This window comes from Vipera berus (assembly GCF_964194415.1).
Source record: "Vipera berus genome assembly, chromosome: 1".
Lineage (NCBI taxonomy): Eukaryota > Metazoa > Chordata > Lepidosauria > Squamata > Viperidae > Vipera > Vipera berus.
The window spans coordinates 30,699,797-30,723,558 of record NC_138202.1 but is presented as its reverse complement, the minus strand read 5'-3'; the positions used below and the strand labels follow the sequence as shown (position 1 = coordinate 30,723,558).

The window sequence follows — 23,762 nt, the reverse complement described above, 5'->3', positions numbered from 1 at the left end:
ATTTTGGAAAGCCATGTTTCAATTAGAATGGCAATTGAAACCAACTGGCAAACCACTTGATGAAAACTAATGTAAAAGAAAATGCAGAATGTGTTAACCTTCAATTCCAGCCAATAATCATATATGATGAATATTTTAGTTAAACATCTGGCTTGATATCTTTAGAGTAAACCATACTGGAGAAATAATCTTTTTATGTTCAAAGCAACTCAGTCTACATTAAATTGTTATACAATGCCAGCAATTTGGAAATCAACAAACATTGCTGAGGTACATCACATTGTTCAAAAGAATCTCTACTACCAACAGTTTTGCTAATGAGCAAAACTTAAAACCTTCCTCAAAAAAAAATAGATGCAGAAATGAAAGAAAATTTTGCAAGCAGATTCTGACATCCACTGTGAGTTTCCTCCACAAGAATCAAGACTGTGTATGGTTTCTGGAGCTCCACAACTGCTACACCCCATCAATATCAAGGAAAAAAGATATATTTAACAACCAACAGATTCTAATGAAGACACAGATACTACTTTTACTTTGAAATAAATAGCTTCTATTGTTTATTGTTCTATACAACAATAGTACTTAAATGTAGTCTATAATTTAACAAAAGGTTGCATAAATAGAATAAGATTACTGTTGTCTTCCATCATCAGACTGAGGAATAAGCCATTTTGAGGAAGGGGAGAGATACCAGTTCAAAATAGTGAAATGCAACCATTAGTTTACTAGTAGTTCCATGTTCCAACCACAGAATTAAAATCAAAATGTGACAAAGGCTATTGCTCTAAATTTTGGATACATTTAATATGTTAGCATAAGAAATTACCTTTAAATGATCACGAAGTATGTCACTTCATCAGTCTTAATTGACTTTCTTTACAGAAAAGATAATATCATGAGAATGAATCTCAGACTGCTGCTGCTGACTGGGATTCACCCAAAACAAGGTCTTTTCCAAGAAGAATCCACCTTGTCAGACTTCTTTGACCATTTGCTCTGCTCTTACTTCGATTACACTTTCCATTCCAAAATTGTGTAATTCTAAAGATTATTTGGAAGCAATTGATTGGGTGATTTGCTGGTCTGTCTAATGTTGGTTAGTTAAATTAATCTGTATTTTACTGTGTTGTGATATGTTACATTATCCTATATTTTTGCTTTAATGTCATTAGCCCCAAAATACATTTATAAATAGATATATAAACAGAAAAATGATAGTGTATAACAAAATCCAGACTAATCATATCACTAGCCATTTAAAACTGAAATGTGATTTGATCTGCCATCAAAAAGCTAATATGAGAACTAGAATAGCCTTCCCCAAGTTGGTATCACATGAGCTGAACTATAATATCTATCACTGACTGTAATTGCCAGAAAAGTGACACAACTCAAGAATTACATACAGGAGAAATTGATGCAGGAGTAGCAATATTCCAATTTATATTAATTGTCATGCAAGAATTTTCATTCTTCTTGTATGTTTTCACAGAAGAATGGCTGAATTTAAAAAAGCTACAATTGAACTATTATTTTAAAATGTGCACAGCCTTAATTAAAACATGACCTTCTGATAGTTATCATATCCATTTTCCAAATGTGTGCATTCTACAACTGTGCAAGTTTTTCTAATGAGAACAGCACAAAAGTTGAGGTGGGGTTTCTAATCATTAAAGGGAAAACTGTTTTGGAGGTATTGGTTGCAGCAGAAATAAGCATTTTTAGTCATTTTTAAAAATAAGCTATCAAAGATGTCTTTCAACAAAATTTCCTAATTCATTTTCCAAAGATGACTCAAATGACAACTAGCTTTTAAACTTGTAAGGAGAACATGTGTTCGCTGAAGCACCCGATAGGCTATGTGGTACATGTTTACTCATTAAGCAAATTAACTAGCAGGTGTTCAAAACAAAGCAGGAGTTTATAGATGAATTCTGGGGAAGGGATAATTGAGATAGCAACATACAGTATGTACTTATCATTGGGGGGGAGGGGGAGAGGTTCCTTGCTTACTCAGAGCTGCTTTGGGATAGTGTTAAAGTTGGTTCTGAGTTTTGTGCCAGAAGCCAGAGTCCAAAGATTGAGTGTAGCTAGGATTAAGAACTTGTTATGGCCAGGAAAATAAATTAAGTTTCCACTCAATAGCAATAGCACTTAGACTTACATACTTCCCCATTGTGCTTTACAGCCCTCTCTAAGCAGTTTAGAGAGTCAAGATTATTTCATCCAACAATATGGGTCCTCATTTTACCGAACTTGGAAGGATGGAAGGCTGAGTCAACCTTGAGCCCCATCAGGATCGAACTCTAGGCTGTGGGAAGAGTTAGCCTGCAATTCTGTATTCTAACCACTGTGCCACCAGGGCTCCTAACATTCATCAAAGTCATTAATACGAATATATTACATGCATTTAATTATGTTCTTCTGTTATATTAAAAACATGCTTCAGCAACAAACTTCTGAATTTATTCTAAAGGCTAAACCTTTATTCTAAAGGCTAAACTACATGTGAACTCTGCCCTTCTGCTCTAGAATATGCTTAGCATAAGGCTAAAGCTGATGACAAATCTCTCCAGATTCTGCAAATGAAATAATGTTCAGATCAATACCATACCTCTTCTGTGGCCTGCTTTTTGGCTAGCTGGGTTGAAATCAAGGGTCTTAGCCTACAAATGAACAAAAGAGTGAAAAAATGTTAGGTTCTTGATACAGAGCAGAAAGAAACTCAATCCCTTTATTTTGAAAATGCTACACATACAGGTGAATATACAGATCCAACATGCTATACTCTTTTGCTTTCAGCAATTTTTATGTGGACCACAGATAAAAGAATAAGAAATAGTAATAAAAAAGAAATTTAAGGCCAAAATATAATAAAAAGGAGGAAACAGTTTTAATATTTTGCACCAAAATACCTCACTGTAACTCTCTGTATTGTTCTATCATTGGTCTCATTGAATCCATATATTTCCTTTTGTTCTTTAAACTTACCTCTCTTTTTTTAACAATCCCACGAACTCTACCCAATGTCTGCTTTTTAAATTCACATCTCCAGGGGGAGGTTATTTCAAACAAAAGAAGCAAAGATACTGTAGTCTTACTTCATATATGTATGTATGTGTGCAAGAGCATGTACTGTATAAGCTATCTGGAAAGGCCAGCTCTTCTTAATGGAAATGAATGAGGGGAGACTGAGGATTGCACGGGTGTCACACAAGAGAGGGAGTGGACTTATTCCCTATTGCCCCAGAAAGCAGAAACACAAATGAGTGACTTAAAACTATGACATTCAGGATGATGTCAAACAGGAACTTGACAAATATGCAAGTTGTTAACCAGTGAAATAGGTTACTAATTGAAACTATAAATTATCCTGTACTGGAGGTCTTCAAACAGAGATTGGATGGTCTTCTGCCAGAGATATTTTAGTGAACCCTACACTGAGCAGGGGGATGGACTAAATGATTTCTAAGGTCTTTTCCACCTTCAGGATTTTATGATTCTATGAGGCAGTCTTCTGCTTCTATAAGGAAGGGAAGCCATAAAGATTGCAATAGTTTGAAACCAGTACTTTGGACTGCATTTATTCAGAATGCTTCATATTTTTCTTCAAATTCAACTCTGGTTTTTCCATTATCTCCACTTACTGCAACCTAAGATGCAAGTATTAACTACCTATTAATTCATGCCTTCATATGCACTCACAGCACACTTAGAAGGCCCCAATTCATATTTTCCAACATATTTATCATTAAATTTTTAACTTTCATTCTTTGCATGTATTCACCAATCTCACTCACAGATCAGAGCTATTAGGGCTATTACATCTTTCATAACTTCATAATTTGATAGTCCAGTTTCAATGTATCTATTTTCCTTTATTTTTCCCCCTCTTCGATTAATGCTTTTTAAAATTTCTTTTACATTTCAAGTTGCAGCTGGTCCACAGATATTGACCTCCACTACCCCTCACGGATTTGATTTAGTCCAGCCTTTCACAGAGTCACTTCAGTGAGATGAGCATATCAGCATGCCCATGTTACATCTTCTCCATGAGCTGCAGTGATTTCTGGTTTACTTCCAGGTAGAATTCTTGGTGCTGGTTGATACTTACAAAGCATGGGACTGAGTTATCTACAGGACCACCTCTCCCCAATTGTTTCTATCTGCCCCATCAGATCCAGCAGGAGAGGAATGCTACAGGTCTGTCAATTTAAAAGGGTCTGGACCCAGAAAACAGGCTCTTGGAACACTATATCCTCCGAGAATATATTAGTTCTAGTCGTTCTGGCCTTTCAGAAAGCAGTAAGGATCTAACATGTGCTCCAGGGCACAGAAGTCAACAGTTAGTTGTGTTCATGGGGCACTTTGGGAAGATTAGATCTGTTTCAGCAGTCAATGTGTGTTTGTGTGTGTGTACATATACAAACACACACATACAAACACAAACACACACACATACACATACCATACACACACACACACACATACACGCATATTTTCTTACTTTCATTTATGTGTTTATTTAGCCGTTGATAGCTGTTTAGTGTCGTTATGAGATGGGCAGCTGCATAAATCTAGATAAATAAATACTGTGTTGTCTGATTGGCCCAAGGACAATATTGACCAAATCAGGCCTCCTGAAAACTTATTAGCTTCCTGGTGGTTTCATGTAGAAAAGTTCTGTTACAACAAACTTGATAGGCAGTCCACAAGTCAAAGTCTTTGGCCAGATCTATCCTTTCCTCAATACCACCAACTAAAACTGCCCTCTCACAGTGGAGGAGAACCAATGTGAAACCAGGCCCTCCCCCTTCAATCGCTCAGAGGCAGCCCAGAAGAATGCCAAGGTCAGTAATCCTGCAAGCACCTGAGAGTTCAAAGAGGACCAGGATTGCAATCTGTACTCCAGAGTCATCCACAAGCACAACCAAAGCAGCTTCTATACTGAACTTTGGCATGAAGCCCAACTGCAAAGAATGTAAAACTCAAATATAAAGCAATTTGTTGAACTACTAGCTTTACATGCAGAACCTGTGCAAAATGAAAAATAAAGAACAGAAAACAAAAGGCTACTTTGACAACAATTATTTATGAACAAAGATCACATAACTACAGCTCAGTAACAACTACCTCAAAGTAGCATATCACCCAGGAAAAATGCTAGTTTTAATGACAAAAGGACTACATTATTCATTTATATAACATGAATAACAACTGTTTTTGAATAAAAATAGTCTCAGAATGGCATTACAATCAATAAAAATAATAAAATACTAGCAAATAGAAATATAAACCAAAGGAGAAAAACAACAGTCCAATTCAGATACAGAATATGAGTAACAAAAATTATTCTCTTTTGTATAATGCCATGCTACTGAAAATTAATAATTTGTACACTTGATTAAATGTAATGTAAATTTAGATGGCACAAAAATATATTGCTCTTCATGGTGCAACGAGACACAGTTATTGCTACATTCTGGTAAAGTGTTCACTTGCTACCAAAAAGATATTAGAATCATTTTTTCTGTTAAACTGAGGTGTTTTAGTTTATGTTTTAATAGAGTTTAACATTTTCATTACAGTTCTTTTTATCTTTTTATCCTATTATACATTTATAATAGTAGCATAATATTTCGCCCATTAGATATTAGTGTTTTGTTTTATAAGTCAAAAAGTCAAGTTCTCAAACATGAAAGAATTAACAATAGTTTATTTTCAACAGGAAAGTAATCTATATCCCACACAAATATATATTCTGCCCAAAATGTGCCAGGAGGGGAAGATGAGATGCAAGAGTCATTAGCCTCTTATTTCTGCTCTGCTAGTCATCTTATAGGTAAGACTTGTTCATTAGTTAGTGTTCCTTAAAAGAATAGCAAAAGACAGGTTGTAATTCTATGTCAACCTAATTGGGAATAAATCCCATGGATTACACTGTCCACTTTCCGAAGTATCTGTAAAGTTTTGGAAATGCCAATAGAGAAGGCAAAATGTTAAAGTACCAGGAATTCTCATGTGAAAAGTAGGGTTGAAATAGAACTGAAAGTATTGATCACCATCATCAGTTGCATTTTGGTCAACTGTAGAAATGTACTTTTAAAAATAGCATGAAACTCAGGGCCAGAGATTGAACCAACTCTCCCCAAATGATCTGATGATTCCACTAAATCTAATGTGACTCAGAATCTAATCCAAACAGGTTCATATTCCCTTTCAATCCCCAGACGAAACTATTCATCAGGACCACTAAGTTGCTACCTATGGCAGAGAATATTTGTAGCTCAGGAATGAACTGTGGGGTTCTTAGTGCTTACAGGGCTTGAAACAACCAAGTTCAGAGAGCATTAAGGACCCCACAAATTGTTACCTATTCAGAATTCTGACCAGAACCCTCTGCTAAATGTCTTTCAAAATTGAAGATACTGTATAACTTGGTTCTGTAATATAAATACAGGATTTAAAACAACCAATACTGGCTTCCTGTTAATCTCTTTCCAGTGCCTTCTCTCTCAAAGAAATACTCCTTGCCTGTTACCTGCTATGCATACCTTGGTGTTTTAAGCTCAGAGCATACTAATTAACATCCAATTTAAAGTGGATTTCAGAATATTTTTCAGAACTATTCTAGTGCGCTTTCCCTTTCACATTTACCCTTTGCTATCCATGGTTAGGGACGCGGTGGCTCAGTGGGTTAGGACGCTGAGCTTGTCGATCAGAAGGTCGGCAGTTTGGCGGGTCAAATCCCAAGTGCCGTGTAGCAGAGTGAGCGCCTGTTACTCGTCCCAGCTTCTGCCAACCTAGCAGTTCGAAAGCACGTAAAAAATGCAAGTAGAAAAATAGGGACCACTACGGTGGAAAGGTAACAGCGTTCCGTGCGCCTTTGGTGTCTAGTCATGCCGGCCACATGACCACGGAGACGTCCTCAGACAAGCGCTGGCTCTTCGGCTTTGAAACGGAGATGAGCACCGGCCCCTAGAGTTGGAAACGACTAGCACGCATGTGCGGGGGAACCTTTACCTTTACCTATCCATGGTTACCACAGACCCATTTACCTCAGTATAAGATGTATAGCTCCTTAGAGAGCAAAGTTACAATCTATTTGTAAAAGGCAGCTCCAGCATAAATAGCTGACAAGTTATCAGGAGCATTTGCACATCATTACACATCAGTAAAAACATGTTAAAGGATATTCATTTTAAAAGTAATAGTCAGCTTATACTCATTCATGTTATTATCAGAATATGTTGGTCCTGACATGGTAGAAGAAACTGCATCCCCTGAAATACCCTGAAGTAACTATTCTTCTTCCAATTAGGAGTAAACTGTTGAACATGCCCTCAGGGCATCTAAATAAATGAAAAAGGAGTATGAGAAGCTGGGGAAATATCAAGGCCTGAAGGAGGAACTAGAGAGGTTGTGGAAAGTAAAGGGGAGTGAAATGATTCCAGTGGTCGCAGGAGTGCTCGGGCCTGGGACTCCAAAGCTGGGGGAATGACTCTAACACAGGCATATCAAACTGCCAGCCCATGGGCCAGATGCATCATACTGAAACCGCGCCTACCCCATAGCCAGCAATGGGGAAAAAGTCGCAATATGTCACGCAATGTCACATGATGTCACGAGTTTGACATGCCTGCTCTAACAGATCCCGGGAATGACATCAGAGCACTCTGTCCAGAGGAGTGCAGTGCTAGAAACATCTAGAATGCTGCCCAGAACCCTCAAACTCCCAGGCCTCAGGTAGAAGACCCAAGATTGAGGAAGACATATACCATCTGTAGGGTCAAGAAATGATTTTTTTAATATATTTTTAGTTAGAATGCAGTACTGCAGGCTAACTCTTCCCACTGTCAGGAATTTGAGCCTAACTGGCTCAAAGTTGACTCAGCCTTCCATCCTTTTGAGGTCAGTAAAATGAGGACCCAGATTGTCGAGGGCAATGTGCTGACATCTGAAAACTACTCAGAGAGGGCTGTAAAGCACTATAGAGTGGAATACAAGTCTAAGTGCTACTGCTATTTTTAAAAAACAAAGTATGCAGAACTCTGAAAAATAGATTAATAAATGAATATGATACTGACAGAATAAAGAGTGATTGGTAACTTCTTGTTTTATATGCCTGTACACTTTTAAGTGTGTGTCCATGTGAATCCACTGGAAAAGTTATAGAGAACCTCTGTGCAAATGTATTGTGGACTTTCTGAATTAATATATTTATTTTGAATGTTTACTCCTACACCTACCTTACCCTTTACAAACTCTCCTGATGGATAGCAAACCAATAAAATCATAAATTATATAAAAAGAACAAATACTAAAGTATGAGACAGAAGAAACTTCCCTGCTATCTCTTTTCTCCATAGAATATGCATTCCAATTGCTGGAATTTGTGCCCTTAACAAAGTTCCTTTTTCCCCAGACTATTTCCCTCCCTGGCCAAACAAGCAATTACCTGATAGGGTGGGATACCCTGCCTTTCTCAATTATCCTCTTTTGTCTTGAAAAGCAGTAGTAGCCAAAGCAGGTTTTCTGAAGATTTCAGGGATTTGAAATATTAGAGCAGTGGTGGCGAACCTATGGCATGCAGCCAAGGACATGGCAGTAGGGACAAGACTCCGCCCTTGCGCCCCATCGGGTGCAGATGATGCTGCAGGACACAGGCAAAGGGTGTGGCCGCCATGGCACTGCTGGGCCGCCTGGGCGATTTGCTGCGGTGGGCCATGGAGGCAGTAGGTGGCCCTGTGGGTGGGCGGGCAGGGCGGAGGCGGAGCAGAGGCAGAGCGAGCAGAGTGGGGGCAGAGCAGGCGGGGGGCGGTTTTTGGGCACTCGGTGTCTAAAAGGTTCACCATCACTGTATTAGAGCATCTGTATATGTCAGAAATTTTGGGTGGCAAACTATCATATGGGAGTGGCCAAAAAAAAGGGTGACCACTGTATGGTACAAATAGATATGGAAAACGTGACTCACACTTTTGTCATTTAGAAGTCACTTGGATTTTTGGAGCCCATGTATGGTAACATTAACACTGTTACCAACTTATGCTTTCAGAAAATCATAATATAGAATTGTGTTTCTTTTTTATCCACAGTTCTCTCTATATATATTCTCATCTTTTGTGGTACGTGGGATACAGAACTGTTTTCCTGATAGCATGTTCCTTTTTAATACCGTAAATGCCCTGACCTCTCTATACCAGGGCAGCTTCTGTCACACCACACATATGAAATAGTAAATTGCTGGCTGCCATGGCTACAAACATTGGCACCTTCTGCTGTTCCATTTCACCAGTGAGTGCTCAGATACTATAATATGCCATAATCGAAAAAAATGCTGTTTTTTTTTTAGACTGGGGTGAGACACATAATGATTCAAAACTCAGAGCCTTTTATCCAATATTATAATAGGCATGTGTTCCCACAGTTGACACAAACCCCATGTACATAGTCACTTTATTAATCAGAATTCTGCTTGAGGAGATGTGCCTATTGAAGGCATTGACTACAGAATGTCTCATTGAGAGGAAAGGGCCAAATTTTTAATTTAGAAATAATTAAGGGCTTCAACTGGTGCATCAATCAGCTGTTTGATGGCTAGTCGAGTGTTAGCAACAATGTTGCTGATGATGTTGGTGAAAATTGGAGATATTGGAGGAGCTACATGCAATCTGAAGGCAGTATGTTGTGCAAGTCTACAATACATAACTAAGTTATACAATTTGAGGCAAAATTAAGCAAAAGTCATTAGTTTTGGCTCTAAGAGGGGAAGTATACCAAATCAGGAAGGCTGAGGTCATGCAATAGTTCTAAGCCAGACAAAATGTGATCTAGCAATAAAAGTGAAAGCTCTTATGATGGACTCCTAGTTTCTGCATCTTCCAGAAGTCATTCCAGATCTTTGAGACATTAGCATTCATGGGGGAAGAAAAGAATGGGCAAGTGACACAGCAGCTGGCTTCGAGAAAACCATTCCCCACCTACCTGGCAACATACATCTGGTCCTTGCTCTGGCTAAGTGCAAAAGAGCTCTGAAACCTGGCTCTTTCCTCCCACATTAGGTTAGAGCAGGGATAGGCAACCTTGGCTCTTTTATGACTTGTGGACTTCAACTCCCAGAATTCATGAGCCAGTATGGCTCAGGAATTCTGGGAGTCGAAGTCCACGAGTCATAAAAGAGCCAAGGTTGCCTACCCCTGGGTTAGAGTGAGTAGCAAGTCCTCATAATCGATTGTCTTTAATGGTTGCTTTTCTTCTGGTATTGGATATAAAGGTATTCCTTAATTTACGACCACAACTGAGCCCGGAATCTCAGTTGTTAAGTGAAGCGGTTAAGAAAGATGTCACAAGACAATCACATAATTGTTTTACTCAATGACCACAATCCTGGCACTCCCAGTTACAGTCATTAAGTGATTACACAGGTCATTAAGCAAACCAAGTCTCAGGTAAGGAGTATGGGGTCCCTGGGGGTGGGACCCCGAGAGGCTTTGCTCAGGAGCTAAAAATCCTTCTTGCCAAAAGCCAAGCAGAATTTTCAGCTCTTGAGGGAGAGACACATGTGTGTGGCCTGCACCAGGCTTCGCAACCTGTCTGAGGCACCCATGCTGCCTCTCTTCTTGGCTTGGATTTTGGCTCCCTCTTGTCTCTAGAGGTTGATTGAAAAAAGCTGCTGCCAAAGGATGTCCACTCTCTTCCTGCCCAATCTGAGCTCCATTTCTATATCCTGTGAGAGAATGTCATAACTTCTCCATGCACAGAAAGGATCTCTTCAATGGGGTATAGAAACAGAGCTCAGACATCAGGATTTGATCTCTATTTCTCCACCCTCCCCCACACATACAAGGGAACTCCTTTGGCTGGGTGCAGAAATGGAACCCAATTCATCCGGACTGAGCTCTGTTTCTCTATCCTGCTAAAGCAGTTCAGCTCCATTCACCAAACAGCTCTTTCAGCCAGCCCACAGGGGCAAGAAGCAGTCCTTATGAAAGGCAGCAACAGCCTGCAACTTTCTCATTGATTTTCTGAGGAAACTGACATAGAGGATTGCTAATGATGATCAAATGGTCCCAGGGCACTTGGCAACCAGTCAGTAAGTGTGACCAGGTTTCCAAGTAACTGATTGTGATCACATGACCACTGGGGCCATTGGAAGTGCTTTACGGGCAATAAGGCACCCTTTTCATAAGTTCAAATAGTTGTTAAACAACTTATCGTAAGTTGAGGAATACCTGTATTATAGGATTGTCTTACTGTATACTTTAGTCTAGAGGTTTTGTAGAATTGAGCAGTGTAAATTTCTAAAATAACTAAGCAAATAAATCTTAAAACACAATGAAATTCAAACTCTGCTCTTATCGTATTTGCATGCAATGTCACAATATGTGTAGAAATGGGCAGAACTTGTATCATGGCATCACAATACATGTTTTGTCAATCTGGCATTAACATAGTTAGGAACAGGCATGTATTCTTTTGATAGTGCCTCCCTGATAACAGCAGAAACAACCAACAGTCATTCTTCCCAGGTAGATGGTAATCTTTCTCCTCAGACGTGACCCACCTATTATGGATCATATTTTCTTCTTTTTTTGTTGGACTGGAAAGAAAAAAAGATGATCCTGCTCTCTGAGTGCCTTGCCTCACTCTCAGCGCCAGTGAGACTCTAGCAAAGAAGTAAGATGAGCTCAGCGTCCTAATCAGATTTTGTACTTCCCCATGGAATATCATAAATAGTCATTTGACATAATATATTTGTCCTATTCCCCAAAGCCAGAAAAGGCCATTCAAGTCAACTCAGAATGCAGGCAGAATATCCCTATTATGTTCTATTGCACATTTCCTTCTGCCATCTCAGCTTTTATTTACTTAGCAAAGTATGCTAAAAAAATTAAGTATTATTGCATCCTGGTCTCTAATGCCACTTCCTCACTTAAGATATCTTGCAATGCACACTATTGTATGTGTATCAAACTACAATTCACATTTAAAGATATATATTACTCACAAATATTCAGGAATTATTCCTAACTACTAAATGCAATTCTGCTGTTTAATGAACTTAAAGCACTGATTGTTAATGGAAGTTAATCTCACTGAACCCAACAAAATTTACTAAAACATATGTATTCAGAACTGGAGCTAAAAGCCATTATTACTGTTACTATTTTTTAAAATGCAAAATCATCGTAACTTACTAATGTCCTTCCCAAAATAAAACAGATGACATGTTACTGATGAAATTTAGAAAAAAACCCTAGTTGTATCAATAAATTAAAACACTTCAATTCCATATATCATTTAGTTTGTTAATCACCAGCATCAAAACTGTCAAATACAGCCTTTTTATAAGAAAGTTACAAATCAATCAGGAAAGCTTTTTTTTCTTTTTTAATGAAATAAAACCTCCTGAAACCAAAATAATTTTTCACTGCTAAACATTTGCCCTTCATCAATTTATCATTAAACGTAAGCTTATTAGTCTCAAATACAAACTGATTAGAATTTTAAAAACTTACACACACACAAACTGGTTAAACCAGCCTGAAAGTACTGTAATGTAAATGCACTTATCAATGAAGCTATTTTACTCTGAAAGTTGACAAACCTGACATTCTCCTGACAAAATATAATGGTACCAATTTTGTCATCTTATCTACTCACAGCTGAATCCGTTCAGCTCATGTTTTGACTTCAACTGAGTTTTTACGAGATAACATCTATGTTGTCTTCTAGCTTAACAAGTTAAAAAGACAAGTCAATATAACAGATTCTGACAAGGCTTTAGAGTGCATAAATTGAATTGCCAAAATGAACAAAAGCTGAGAAGGGGAGGAAAAAAAGCAACAAGTAAACATCTGTTTTCATTTGCTTTTATTTTATAACTAAACATTAGATTGCACAGGAGCCATCAGGCAGGACAAGGAAATTAAATTACAACTCTTCATAATGCTAGGATTAAGAAGGGGGAAGCTAAGGGGAAAGGAGTCATATTCAACATGCTTATCCCTTTTGATAAAGTGTGACATACATAAATCATGTTAAAATGTGTTTCTAAAAATGGGCAATACGTATTAAAGTTTCAGGTTCCAACTAATGTGTTAAAACTTGTTTTGCAATTTTCTTTCTTTCTTTCTTTCTTTCTTTCTTTCTTTCTTTCTTTCTTTCTTTCTTTCTTTCTTTCTTTCTCTTTCTTTCTTTTCCTTCCTTCCTTCCTTCCTTCCTTCCTTCCTTCCTTCCTTCCTTCCTTCCTTCCTCCCATCCCACAAAGCAAGTGACTGGGCGGCATATAAACTTTCCTTGTTTTTCAAGAATCCTTGAGCTAGCATAGGAGATGCCCGTATTTCCATTAAGGTCTAAATCTACCCAGCTATATTACTGTCTTTGAAGTGGTTCTCCCTGTCTGAATTCAGCTGGAAAAATGAAGCTGCCAGGTGTTGCATGGAGGAGGCCGTTAAAAAGGTAAACAAAAGGCAAAGCACAGCTTCAGTGCTCTTCATCTCCCCAGCCTGACACTTCAAGAAAATGGTGGTGCTGCTGTCACAGGTATCTTGAGATTGAACAGGAATGATACACACACATACCCCATACTAAAGTGAAATCTCCTATTGATCAAAACAAAGTTGGGATATTTTATTACCCGCCTATTGTTATTTCTATCTTCATAAGAAATAATATTCATGTTGAATTAAATCTCAAACTGTACTTGAAGGGAACAAAGACCATCCTGCAAAGCCCTCTGCTGAGCCACATTTTAATGACCTTTTAAAAACAAAGCAAAGTCTGGGCTTGCTATTCTGATCTCTGAGGCAGGGGTCTTCAAACTTGGCCCTTTTATGACTTGTGGACTTCAACTCCCAAAATTCCTCGAAAATGGCTGAGGAAAGTCCACAGGTCATAAAAGGGCCTAGTTTGAAGACGCCTGTTCTGAGGGCTAGTTAAAAAATAAAACACAGGAGCATAACTAATATCCTTTTGGGGAAATAGAAGATTACCCCAAACACTGATAAATGAAAGAATTCGGCATTAGCTCTATACATGGTTTAATATTTTAGAATCAAATTATACTAAGAGTTGTAATAGTTGATTCTTAAATGCACAATAATCAAAATTAACATGTTTAACCCTAGCACTTCCTCTGATGAAGGTTAATATTTGTTTTTCAAATAAGTATGTGTTTGATAAGACTCATAAAAAGAAGATAATGAGGGGAAAGATGAAAAGGAAAAGGCATCTAATAATCATGTCTGCAGGAACATTCCACAGGGAGTGTAATTATCCAAAGGTGATACAAAATTCATAGTTAAGAGTTTTATCTTTAAAAGTACATGACAAAATGATGGTATAATCCTTCTAGCTAGCAGGTATCAATTTGAATGAGGCTTCCCTTGCTGGTATTCACAGGCCTAGAGTAGGGATACAAATAGAAATTATAGTTAGGAAGTAAAAAAATAATTAAAAAACCTATTTCCTCCTGTGTGTGCTATGCAACACATTAAAGAACTATATCCACCTAGTCATCTGGAAGTCAGCAAAATCTTAAATTTGTTTTGTGATTATCCTGTATTCACACTTAATTACAAGGCATAAATTATTCCCTCTTGCATGCAAGTTGCATCTGATTAAGGCAATTCTCTTGTTTAAAAATCAAAGAGTACTCTAAATATCTTGGCTATAGTCCTCTAATCAGACAAAGTAAGACTATGGGACACGGTGGCTCAGTGGGTTAGGACACTGAGCTTGTCGATCAGATAGTCGGCAGTTTGGCGGGTCGAATCCCAAGTGCCGCGTAACAGAGTGAGTGCCTGTTACTCGTCCCAGCTTCTGCCAACCTAGCAGTTCAAAAGCACGTAAAAATACAAGTAGGAAAATAGGGACCACTACGGTGGGAAGGTAACAGCGTTCCGTGCGCCTTTGGCGTCTAGTCATGCCGGCCACATGACCACGGAGACGTCTTCGGCTTTGAAACGGAGATGAGCACCGGCCCCTAGAGTTGGAAACGACTAGTATGCATGTGCGGGGGAACCTTTTTTTATAAAGGTCTTGAACATCTTTTTTGGTAGGTAGCCCTCTCCTAATAATTAAAAACTAAGCATCCTATTTAACTTGGACTCAGGGTTTCACCAGAGCTAGCATTCTTTTTTACTTTGTCTTAGTCCACACACAGATTATGAAGAACGCTTACATTGCAACACTATATTTTTTATTTAAAAATTCTGTAATTTCCTTGGAAGGTTTTTACTGCCCCTCTAATTTTACTTTACCTTTAAAATGGGTAAGTCATTTTAGATTAATTGAGAATATGGTAATGGAGGAAATATAATTATTTACTAAATGTATATGCCACCTAACTCCCAGAGACTCTGGGCAGTTTACGAATAATTTTAAGAGATTAAAACAAGACATTAAAAACAACAACACATAGTAAGAAGAGTAACGATGGCAGGAAAACAAATCAAGTGCTAACAAGAAAGCAAGCAGAATCAAAAGGGGACCTTAGTTCACCTTTGGGTGAAGAACCACATCTTCCAAGAGTCTTTGCAACACCAGCTGGGTGGGGCATTCAGATCTCGAGGGGAACCTCATTCTAGAGGACAGGGAATGCCATAGAAAAGGTGCACTTCTGGGCTCCCAATAAATAGCATTGTTTAACTGAAGGAACCTGGAACATGCCAATGTGAGAGATCAAATTGGCCAGGCAGATAATTTGTCTCTGTTTAAATGGATGGCATTTTAAATCTACTTGCTGTTCAGATAAATTTGGGAAATCTTAACTGTGTTTGTTGCACTCTAATCCCAAATCATGGATGTAAGACCGGGGGCCTTAAGAGTTTTATCTAATCTGGATCTCTTCACTGACAAAACAACAACACTTTGATCCAAGACTAAAGGTGATTTTCAAGTTTCCTCTCTTTTCTCTGAAGCCTGTCTTTGCTATTCTGAAGGCTCTTCCAACATTCCAGAAGATTTTTCATTCTAATGTCAAATTCTGCTACATCAAAGAATATTCCATATGCATATTGCACACATTAACTGCAACCCATAAGATAGTAACCCAAAGGAAAGGAAGGGTGCCATTTTTATCTCTAGGATCTTGTCTGAATTGGGAAATATAGCTATATTGTGGGAAATGGGCTCTTGTATCATCAACGTCTTTTCTAAATGGCCTAAGGCTCTTAAAGACAATTATCTACTTTTGCCATAAGAAATAAAACAATTTGAGTTCATTTTTTCTGTAAAACCGTAAAAAATGGTGATGTAGTTCTGCCAGAGCAGAGATTTGATTTTCAGCATACCCTGAAGGAATTTGTAAATGATGGTCAAACTAAGTAAGTCTTTAATCACATACTATCTATCTATGAGTGCATGGGCATTTTTTGCATATTGTCAGTGGAAATAAAAAAAAACACCTAAAAGAGGGGATGGAAGGGTAGGAATTCCTACAGCACTACTTGATTTTTGCCTACAATCCGTACTGCTGAAAAGAGATTAAAATGGAAGAAATAATTTGTAGCTCTCATACAATACTACCGTATATACTTGAGTATAAGCCGAATTTTTCAGCCCACTTTTTGGGCTGAAAAATTCCACTTCGGCTTATACTCCAGTCAACAAAAAAAACTTACCGAGGACTTGTGCGCGGCCGAGGCTTTGGTGCTTCCGGGATCGCCCGCACCTCTCCCAAGCCACCGCCGTCCGAGACCTGCCGAAGTTTGGGGAGGTTTGGGGAGGTGCGCGCGCACCTCCCCAAACTCCGCGCCTTGCCTGCCTGCTTCTTTCCGCAGCGGAAAGAAGCAGGCAGGCAGGGCGCGGAGGAACGGAGACTTGCCGACGTTTGGGGAGGTTTGGGCGCCTCCCCAAACCTCGGCAGGTCTCCGTTCCTCCGCGCAGACCTGCCGACGTTTGGGGAGGTTTGGGCGCCTCCCCAAACCTCCCCAAACCTCGGCAGGTCTCCGTTCCTCCTGCCGACCTTTGGGGAGGTTTGGGCGCCTCCCCAAACCTCCCCAAACCTCGGCAGGTCTCCGTTCCTCCTGCCGACCTTTGGGGAGGTTTGGGCGCCTCCCCAAACCTCCCCAAACCTCGGCAGGTCTCCGTTCCTCCTGCCGACCTTTGGGGAGGTTTGGGCGCCTCCCCAAACCTCGGCAGGTCTCCGTTCCTCCGCGCAGACCTGCCGACGTTTGGGAAGGTTTGGGCGCCTCCCCAAACCTCCCCAGGTCTCCGTTCCTGTTTGGGGAGGTTTGGGCGCCTCCCCAAACCTCCCCAAAAATCGGCAGGTCTCCGTTCTTCCTGCCGACCTTTGGGGAGGTTTGGGCGCCTCCCCAAACGTCCCCAAACCTCGGCAGGTCTCCGTTCCTGTTTGGGGAGGTTTGGGCGCCTCCCCAAACCTCCCCAAACCTCGGCAGGTCTCCGTTCCTCCGCGCAGACCTGCCGACCTTTGGGGAGGTTTGGGCGCCTCCCCAAACGTCCCCAAACCTCGGCAGGTCTCCGTTCCTGTTTGGGGAGGTTTGGGCGCCTCCCCAAACCTCGGCAGGTCTCCGTTCCTCCGCGCAGACCTGCCGACCTTTGGGGAGGTTTGGGCGCCTCCCCAAACGTCCCCAAACCTCGGCAGGTCTCCGTTCCTGTTTGGGGAGGTTTGGGCGCCTCCCCAAACCTCCCCAAACCTCGGCAGGTCTCCGTTCCTCCGCGCAGACCTGCCGACGTTTGGGGAGGTTTGGGCGCCTCCCCAAACCTCCCCAAACCTCGGCAGGTCTCCGTTCCTGTTTGGGGAGGTTTGGGCGCCTCCCCAAACCTCCCCAAACCTCGGCAGGTCTCCGTTCCTCCGCGCAGACCTGCCGACCTTTGGGGAGGTTTGGGCGCCTCCCCAAACGTCCCCAAACCTCGGCAGGTCTCCGTTCCTGTTTGGGGAGGTTTGGGCGCCTCCCCAAACCTCCCCAAACCTCGGCAGGTCTCCGTTCCTCCGCGCAGACCTGCCGACCTTTGGGGAGGTTTGGGCGCCTCCCCAAACGTCCCCAAACCTCGGCAGGTCTCCGTTCCTGTTTGGGGAGGTTTGGGCGCCTCCCCAAACCTCCCCAAACCTCGGCAGGTCTCCGTTCCTCCGCGCAGACCTGCCGACCTTTGGGGAGGTTTGGGCGCCTCCCCAAACGTCCCCAAACCTCGGCAGGTCTCCGTTCCTGTTTGGGGAGGTTTGGGCGCCTCCCCAAACCTCGGCAGGTCTCCGTTCCTCCGCGCAGACCTGCCGACCTTTGGGGAGGTTTGGGCGCCTCCCCAAACGTCCCCAAACCTCGGCAGGTCTCCGTTCCTGTTTGGGGAGGTTTGGGCGCCTCCCCAAACCTCCCCAAACCTCGGCAGGTCTCCGTTCCTCCGCGCAGACCTGCCGACGTTTGGGGAGGTTTGGGCGCCTCCCCAAACCTCGGCAGGTCTCCGTTCCTGTTTGGGGAGGTTTGGGCGCCTCCCCAAACCTCCCCAAACCTCGGCAGGTCTCCGTTCCTCCGCGCAGACCTGCCGACCTTTGGGGAGGTTTGGGCGCCTCCCCAAACGTCCCCAAACCTCGGCAGGTCTCCGTTCCTGTTTGGGGAGGTTTGGGCGCCTCCCCAAACCTCCCCAAACCTCGGCAGGTCTCCGTTCCTCCGCACAGACCTGCCGACCTTTGGGGAGGTTTGGGCGCCTCCCCAAACGTCCCCAAACCTCGGCAGGTCTCCGTTCCTCCGCGCAGACCTGCCGACCTTTGGGGAGGTTTGGGCGCCTCCCCAAACGTCCCCAAACCTCGGCAGGTCTCCGTTCCTGTTTGGGGAGGTTTGGGCGCCTCCCCAAACCTCCCCAAACCTCGGCAGGTCTCCGTTCCTCCGCGCAGACCTGCCGACCTTTGGGGAGGTTTGGGCGCCTCCCCAAACGTCCCCAAACCTCGGCAGGTCTCCGTTCCTGTTTGGGGAGGTTTGGGCGCCTCCCCAAACCTCCCCAAACCTCGGCAGGTCTCCGTTCCTCCGCGCAGACCTGCCGACCTTTGGGGAGGTTTGGGCGCCTCCCCAAACGTCCCCAAACCTCGGCAGGTCTCCGTTCCTGTTTGGGGAGGTTTGGGCGCCTCCCCAAACCTCCCCAAACCTCGGCAGGTCTCCGTTCCTCCGCGCAGACCTGCCGACCTTTGGGGAGGTTTGGGCGCCTCCCCAAACGTCCCCAAACCTCGGCAGGTCTCCGTTCCTCCGCGCAGACCTGCCGACCTTTGGGGAGGTTTGGGCGCCTCCCCAAACGTCCCCAAACCTCGGCAGGTCTCCGTTCCTGTTTGGGGAGGTTTGGGCGCCTCCCCAAACCTCCCCAAACCTCGGCAGGTCTCCGTTCCTCCGCGCAGACCTGCCGACCTTTGGGGAGGTTTGGGCGCCTCCCCAAACGTCCCCAAACCTCGGCAGGTCTCCGTTCCTGTTTGGGGAGGTTTGGGCGCCTCCCCAAACCTCCCCAAACCTCGGCAGGTCTCCGTTCCTCCGCGCAGACCTGCCGACCTTTGGGGAGGTTTGGGCGCCTCCCCAAACCTCCCCAAACCTCGGCAGGTCTCCGTTCCTGTTTGGGGAGGTTTGGGCGCCTCCCCAAACCTCCCCAAACCTCGGCAGGTCTCCGTTCCTCCGCGCAGACCTGCCGACCTTTGGGGAGGTTTGGGCGCCTCCCCAAACCTCCCCAAACCTCGGCAGGTCTCCGTTCTTCCTGCCGACCTTTGGGGAGGTTTGGGCGCCTCCCCAAACCTCCCCAAACCTCGGCAGGTCTGCGCGGAGGAACGGAGACCTGCCGAGGTTTGGGGAGGTTTGGGGAGGCGCCCAAACCTCCCCAAACAGGAACGGAGACCTGCCGAGGTTTGGGGAGGTTTGGGGAGGCGCCCAAACCTCCCCAAAGGTCGGCAGGTCTGCGCGGAGGAACGGAGACCTGCCGAGGTTTGGGGAGGTGCCCAAACCTCCCCAAAGGTCGGCAGGAGGAACGGAGACCTGCCGAGGTTTGGGGAGGTTTGGGGAGGTGCCCAAACCTCCCCAAAGGTCGGCAGGAGGAACGGAGACCTGCCGAGGTTTGGGGAGGTTTGGGGAGGCGCCCAAACCTCCCCAAAGGTCGGCAGGAGGAACGGAGACCTGCCGAGGTTTGGGGAGGTTTGGGGAGGCGCCCAAACCTCCCCAAAGGTCGGCAGGAGGAACGGAGACCTGCCGAGGTTTGGGGAGGTTTGGGGAGGCGCCCAAACCTCCCCAAAGGTCGGCAGGTCTGCGCGGAGGAACGGAGACCTGCCGAGGTTTGGGGAGGTTTGGGGAGGCGCCCAAACCTCCCCAAAGGTCGGCAGGAGGAACGGAGACCTGCCGAGGTTTGGGGAGGTTTGGGGAGGCGCCCAAACCTCCCCAAAGGTCGGCAGGAGGAACGGAGACCTGCCGAGGTTTGGGGAGGCGCCCAAACCTCCCCAAAGGTCGGCAGGTCTGCGCGGAGGAACGGAGACCTGCCGAGGTTTGGGGAGGTTTGGGGAGGCGCCCAAACCTCCCCAAAGGTCGGCAGGAGGAACGGAGACCTGCCGAGGTTTGGGGAGGTTTGGGGAGGCGCCCAAACCTCCCCAAAGGTCGGCAGGAGGAACGGAGACCTGCCGAGGTTTGGGGAGGTTTGGGGAGGCGCCCAAACCTCCCCAAAGGTCGGCAGGAGGAACGGAGACCTGCCGAGGTTTGGGGAGGCGCCCAAACCTCCCCAAAGGTCGGCAGGTCTGCGCGGAGGAACGGAGACCTGCCGAGGTTTGGGGAGGCGCCCAAACCTCCCCAAAGGTCGGCAGGAGGAACGGAGACCTGCCGAGGTTTGGGGAGGTTTGGGGAGGCGCCCAAACCTCCCCAAAGGTCGGCAGGAGGAACGGAGACCTGCCGAGGTTTGGGGAGGTTTGGGGAGGCGCCCAAACCTCCCCAAAGGTCGGCAGGAGGAACGGAGACCTGCCGAGTTTTGGGGAGGTTTGGGGAGGCGCCCAAACCTCCCCAAAGGTCGGCAGGAGGAACGGAGACCTGCCGAGGTTTGGGGAGGTTTGGGGAGGCGCCCAAACCTCCCCAAAGGTCGGCAGGTCTGCGCGGAGGAACGGAGACCTGCAGAGGTTTGGGGAGGTTTGGGGAGGCGCCCAAACCTCCCCAAAGGTCGGCAGGAGGAACGGAGACCTGCCGAGGTTTGGGGAGGTTTGGGGAGGCGCCCAAACCTCCCCAAAGGTCGGCAGGAGGAACGGAGACCTGCCGAGGTTTGGGGAGGCGCCCAAACCTCCCCAAAGGTCGGCAGGTCTGCGCGGAGGAACGGAGACCTGCCGAGGTTTGGGGAGGTTTGGGGAGGCGCCCAAACCTCCCCAAAGGTCGGCAGGAGGAACGGAGACCTGCCGAGGTTTGGGGAGGTTTGGGGAGGCGCCCAAACCTCCCCAAAGGTCGGCAGGAGGAACGGAGACCTGCCGACGTTTGGGGAGGCGCCCAAACCTCCCCAAAGGTCGGCAGGAGGAACGGAGACCTGCCGACGAGCCGCGGCCACACAGGGTATTCCTGTGTATTCAGGCTTGCAAAATGGCGGATCGAGCCTCTGCTGGTGGCAGAGGCTTGCAGAACGGCGGATCGGCTTATACTCGAGTCAATAACTTTTTCCAGTTTTGGGGGGTGAAATTGGGGGTCTCGGCTTATACTCGAGTCGGCTTATACTCAAGTATATACGGTAAATTCTAAATAGACAACCCCCAAAACTTACACATTTTGCCCAATAAAGTAAAAATCAAAGATCAACATTTTATACATGTTATGTATAATAAAACTGTAACATTGTACAACACTCTGACCCAGTTGGAAACTTCTAATATGAAAGTGACTAGAGGAAGTTCACATTGTAATATAAATCCAGGGGGTTTTTTTATAACTATCATGACTGAACAAAATAATGTAGCCATTTTAGGGATTATTGAAGAACTGTCCACTAACAAAGTAAGTGCATTCCTTCTACACAGCAGCTCAAGCAATTAACAAGAAAGGAGAAGGCATTAATACACAGCAACCATCTGTAATGAGAAGCTCAACACTATTGATTCCACTACATCCTCCACACAAGAGCAGATATGATCATGGCAATGAATAATGCTTTGCCACCCATCAAAATCCATTAATGTCTGCTAAGTGAGGGTAAATGCTTCCTTCTGTGAAATTTTATAAGAAATTGAGAATAGAAAATGGTATATTTCAAAGACCACCAATTCCAAAATTGTGAGGCTCTATTCTGATCCTTCTGAAAATCTAAATCTAAGTCACATGGCTTAACTTTTTGTACAGATTTCTCAGGTACCAACTTCTTGTCCAGATTTGTCAGTATCAGAGACTGAGCCAACAGTCCTCAAAAGGCCACTTGATTCACTCAATATAGCACTAGTTTTCCCAGGCTCACTAGCACAACCATGTCTTCAGAGCCTTTCAAAAGGGTATCAAGGTGGGGGGCAATTTTATTTCTGTGGGGATGTTTCACAGTTGGGAGCCACCATGGATGGAGCTCCTTAAGAGAAGGGACCTGTTACATACTGTGTCTCCCTGCTCTTGTGGGTAACCGGGAAAACACAGTCCTTCAAATAACAATAAATAAATTGCCTCCAAGCTTGGACTTTTTTGTAGGCTTAAAAGTTGATTGTTTGCACCTAAACAAGAGTAGTGAGGATATAACTACTTTTACAATGTTTACAAATCTAATTGCAGCTCTGAAAGTTTTTTGTGCACATAATGAAATAAGTTTTATTTACTCCTTCCAAGCATTTTCCAAGACTTTAAGCATTGTAATTCTGGAAGGTTTTCCTCGCTTTCTGCTAAAATCATACAAATACCCAGGTTTAATCTGAACATAAATATTCCATGCTTTTCCTAGTAACGATGGAGGTTCAAAAAGGGTAAATTTTAGTGACGTAAGAAGGAAGATAACACATCCAACATAAAAGAGCCCTAGCAGTTTCAACTGGTTCCCTTGCAATTAGTATTTAAAGTATGTGATTATGAAATTAATAACACTAGCAGATAGTCCAATTTTTAATTAGTCTTATTTCCCCCCTTTTTAGAACCACTAAATTGATAGCTGTCACCACACTGATGACAATAAATTCCACACAATTAGGCTCTATGTAAAATACTTTTAAAAACTCCTGAATTTATGATAAGGAACTCATCTTCATCATAAATTGACAATGTTGGAACAGTAATATGAACCTAGTTCACTGGATTATTTCAATGAGAAGATAATTAACATAAAGTACTTGGCATACATGCAATTATCATTACAGCCAAGTATTTGAGATCACTGATAGTATTATTTATATGATTATATGTGATTATTTTTTCAGTCTCTTGAATACTTGGAAGGTCTTCATATATATTACTGAAATGATACTCTAAAATTCTTTAGTTTATATTACTTTTCCCAACGTATAAGCAATGAATTGTTTTTGGATGTGAACCCCATCAGATGTCAGAAAATCTGCTTAATACTTTAGTTTATGCTGAATAGCTAAAAAAAGGATAAGAAAATAGCATGAAGGACAAAAATGAGGATATATTTTAATTGACAAATTCATCAGAGATGGAAAAGAAGGTCAACATAGCCAGAGGCAGAATTCAGAAAAAGTCAAGAGACAATCCCTTTACAAAAAAGCATCTGTTCTAGCCCACAGTAATTTTTATTACCATTAGAAGGAAAAAGAAATGCAATCACAACACCTGAAGCAAGTCCCTCTAAGGAAAAAGAAAACCACCATCTGGAATTTCCCAACTTCT

General features: G+C 43.5%; 1 protein-coding gene across 6 annotated transcripts in view; it reads right to left on the bottom strand.

Annotated features, from left to right (window-relative positions):
- The window catches only part of BRF1 (BRF1 general transcription factor IIIB subunit), a 219,917-nt gene that overhangs the window by 5,925 nt on the left and 190,230 nt on the right, over positions 1–23,762 (bottom strand). For 4 of the 6 annotated variants that reach the window (XM_081313338.1, XM_081313342.1, XM_081313340.1 and 1 more), the window contains one exon: positions 2,618–2,669. In XM_081313338.1, the coding sequence (XP_081169464.1) occupies positions 2,618–2,669 (52 nt within the window). Of the gene's footprint in view, positions 1–2,617; positions 2,670–12,424; positions 14,409–15,507; positions 15,665–23,762 lie in introns of those variants that run through there. The other 2 variants (XM_081313341.1, XM_081313343.1) reach the window with 2 other exon arrangements.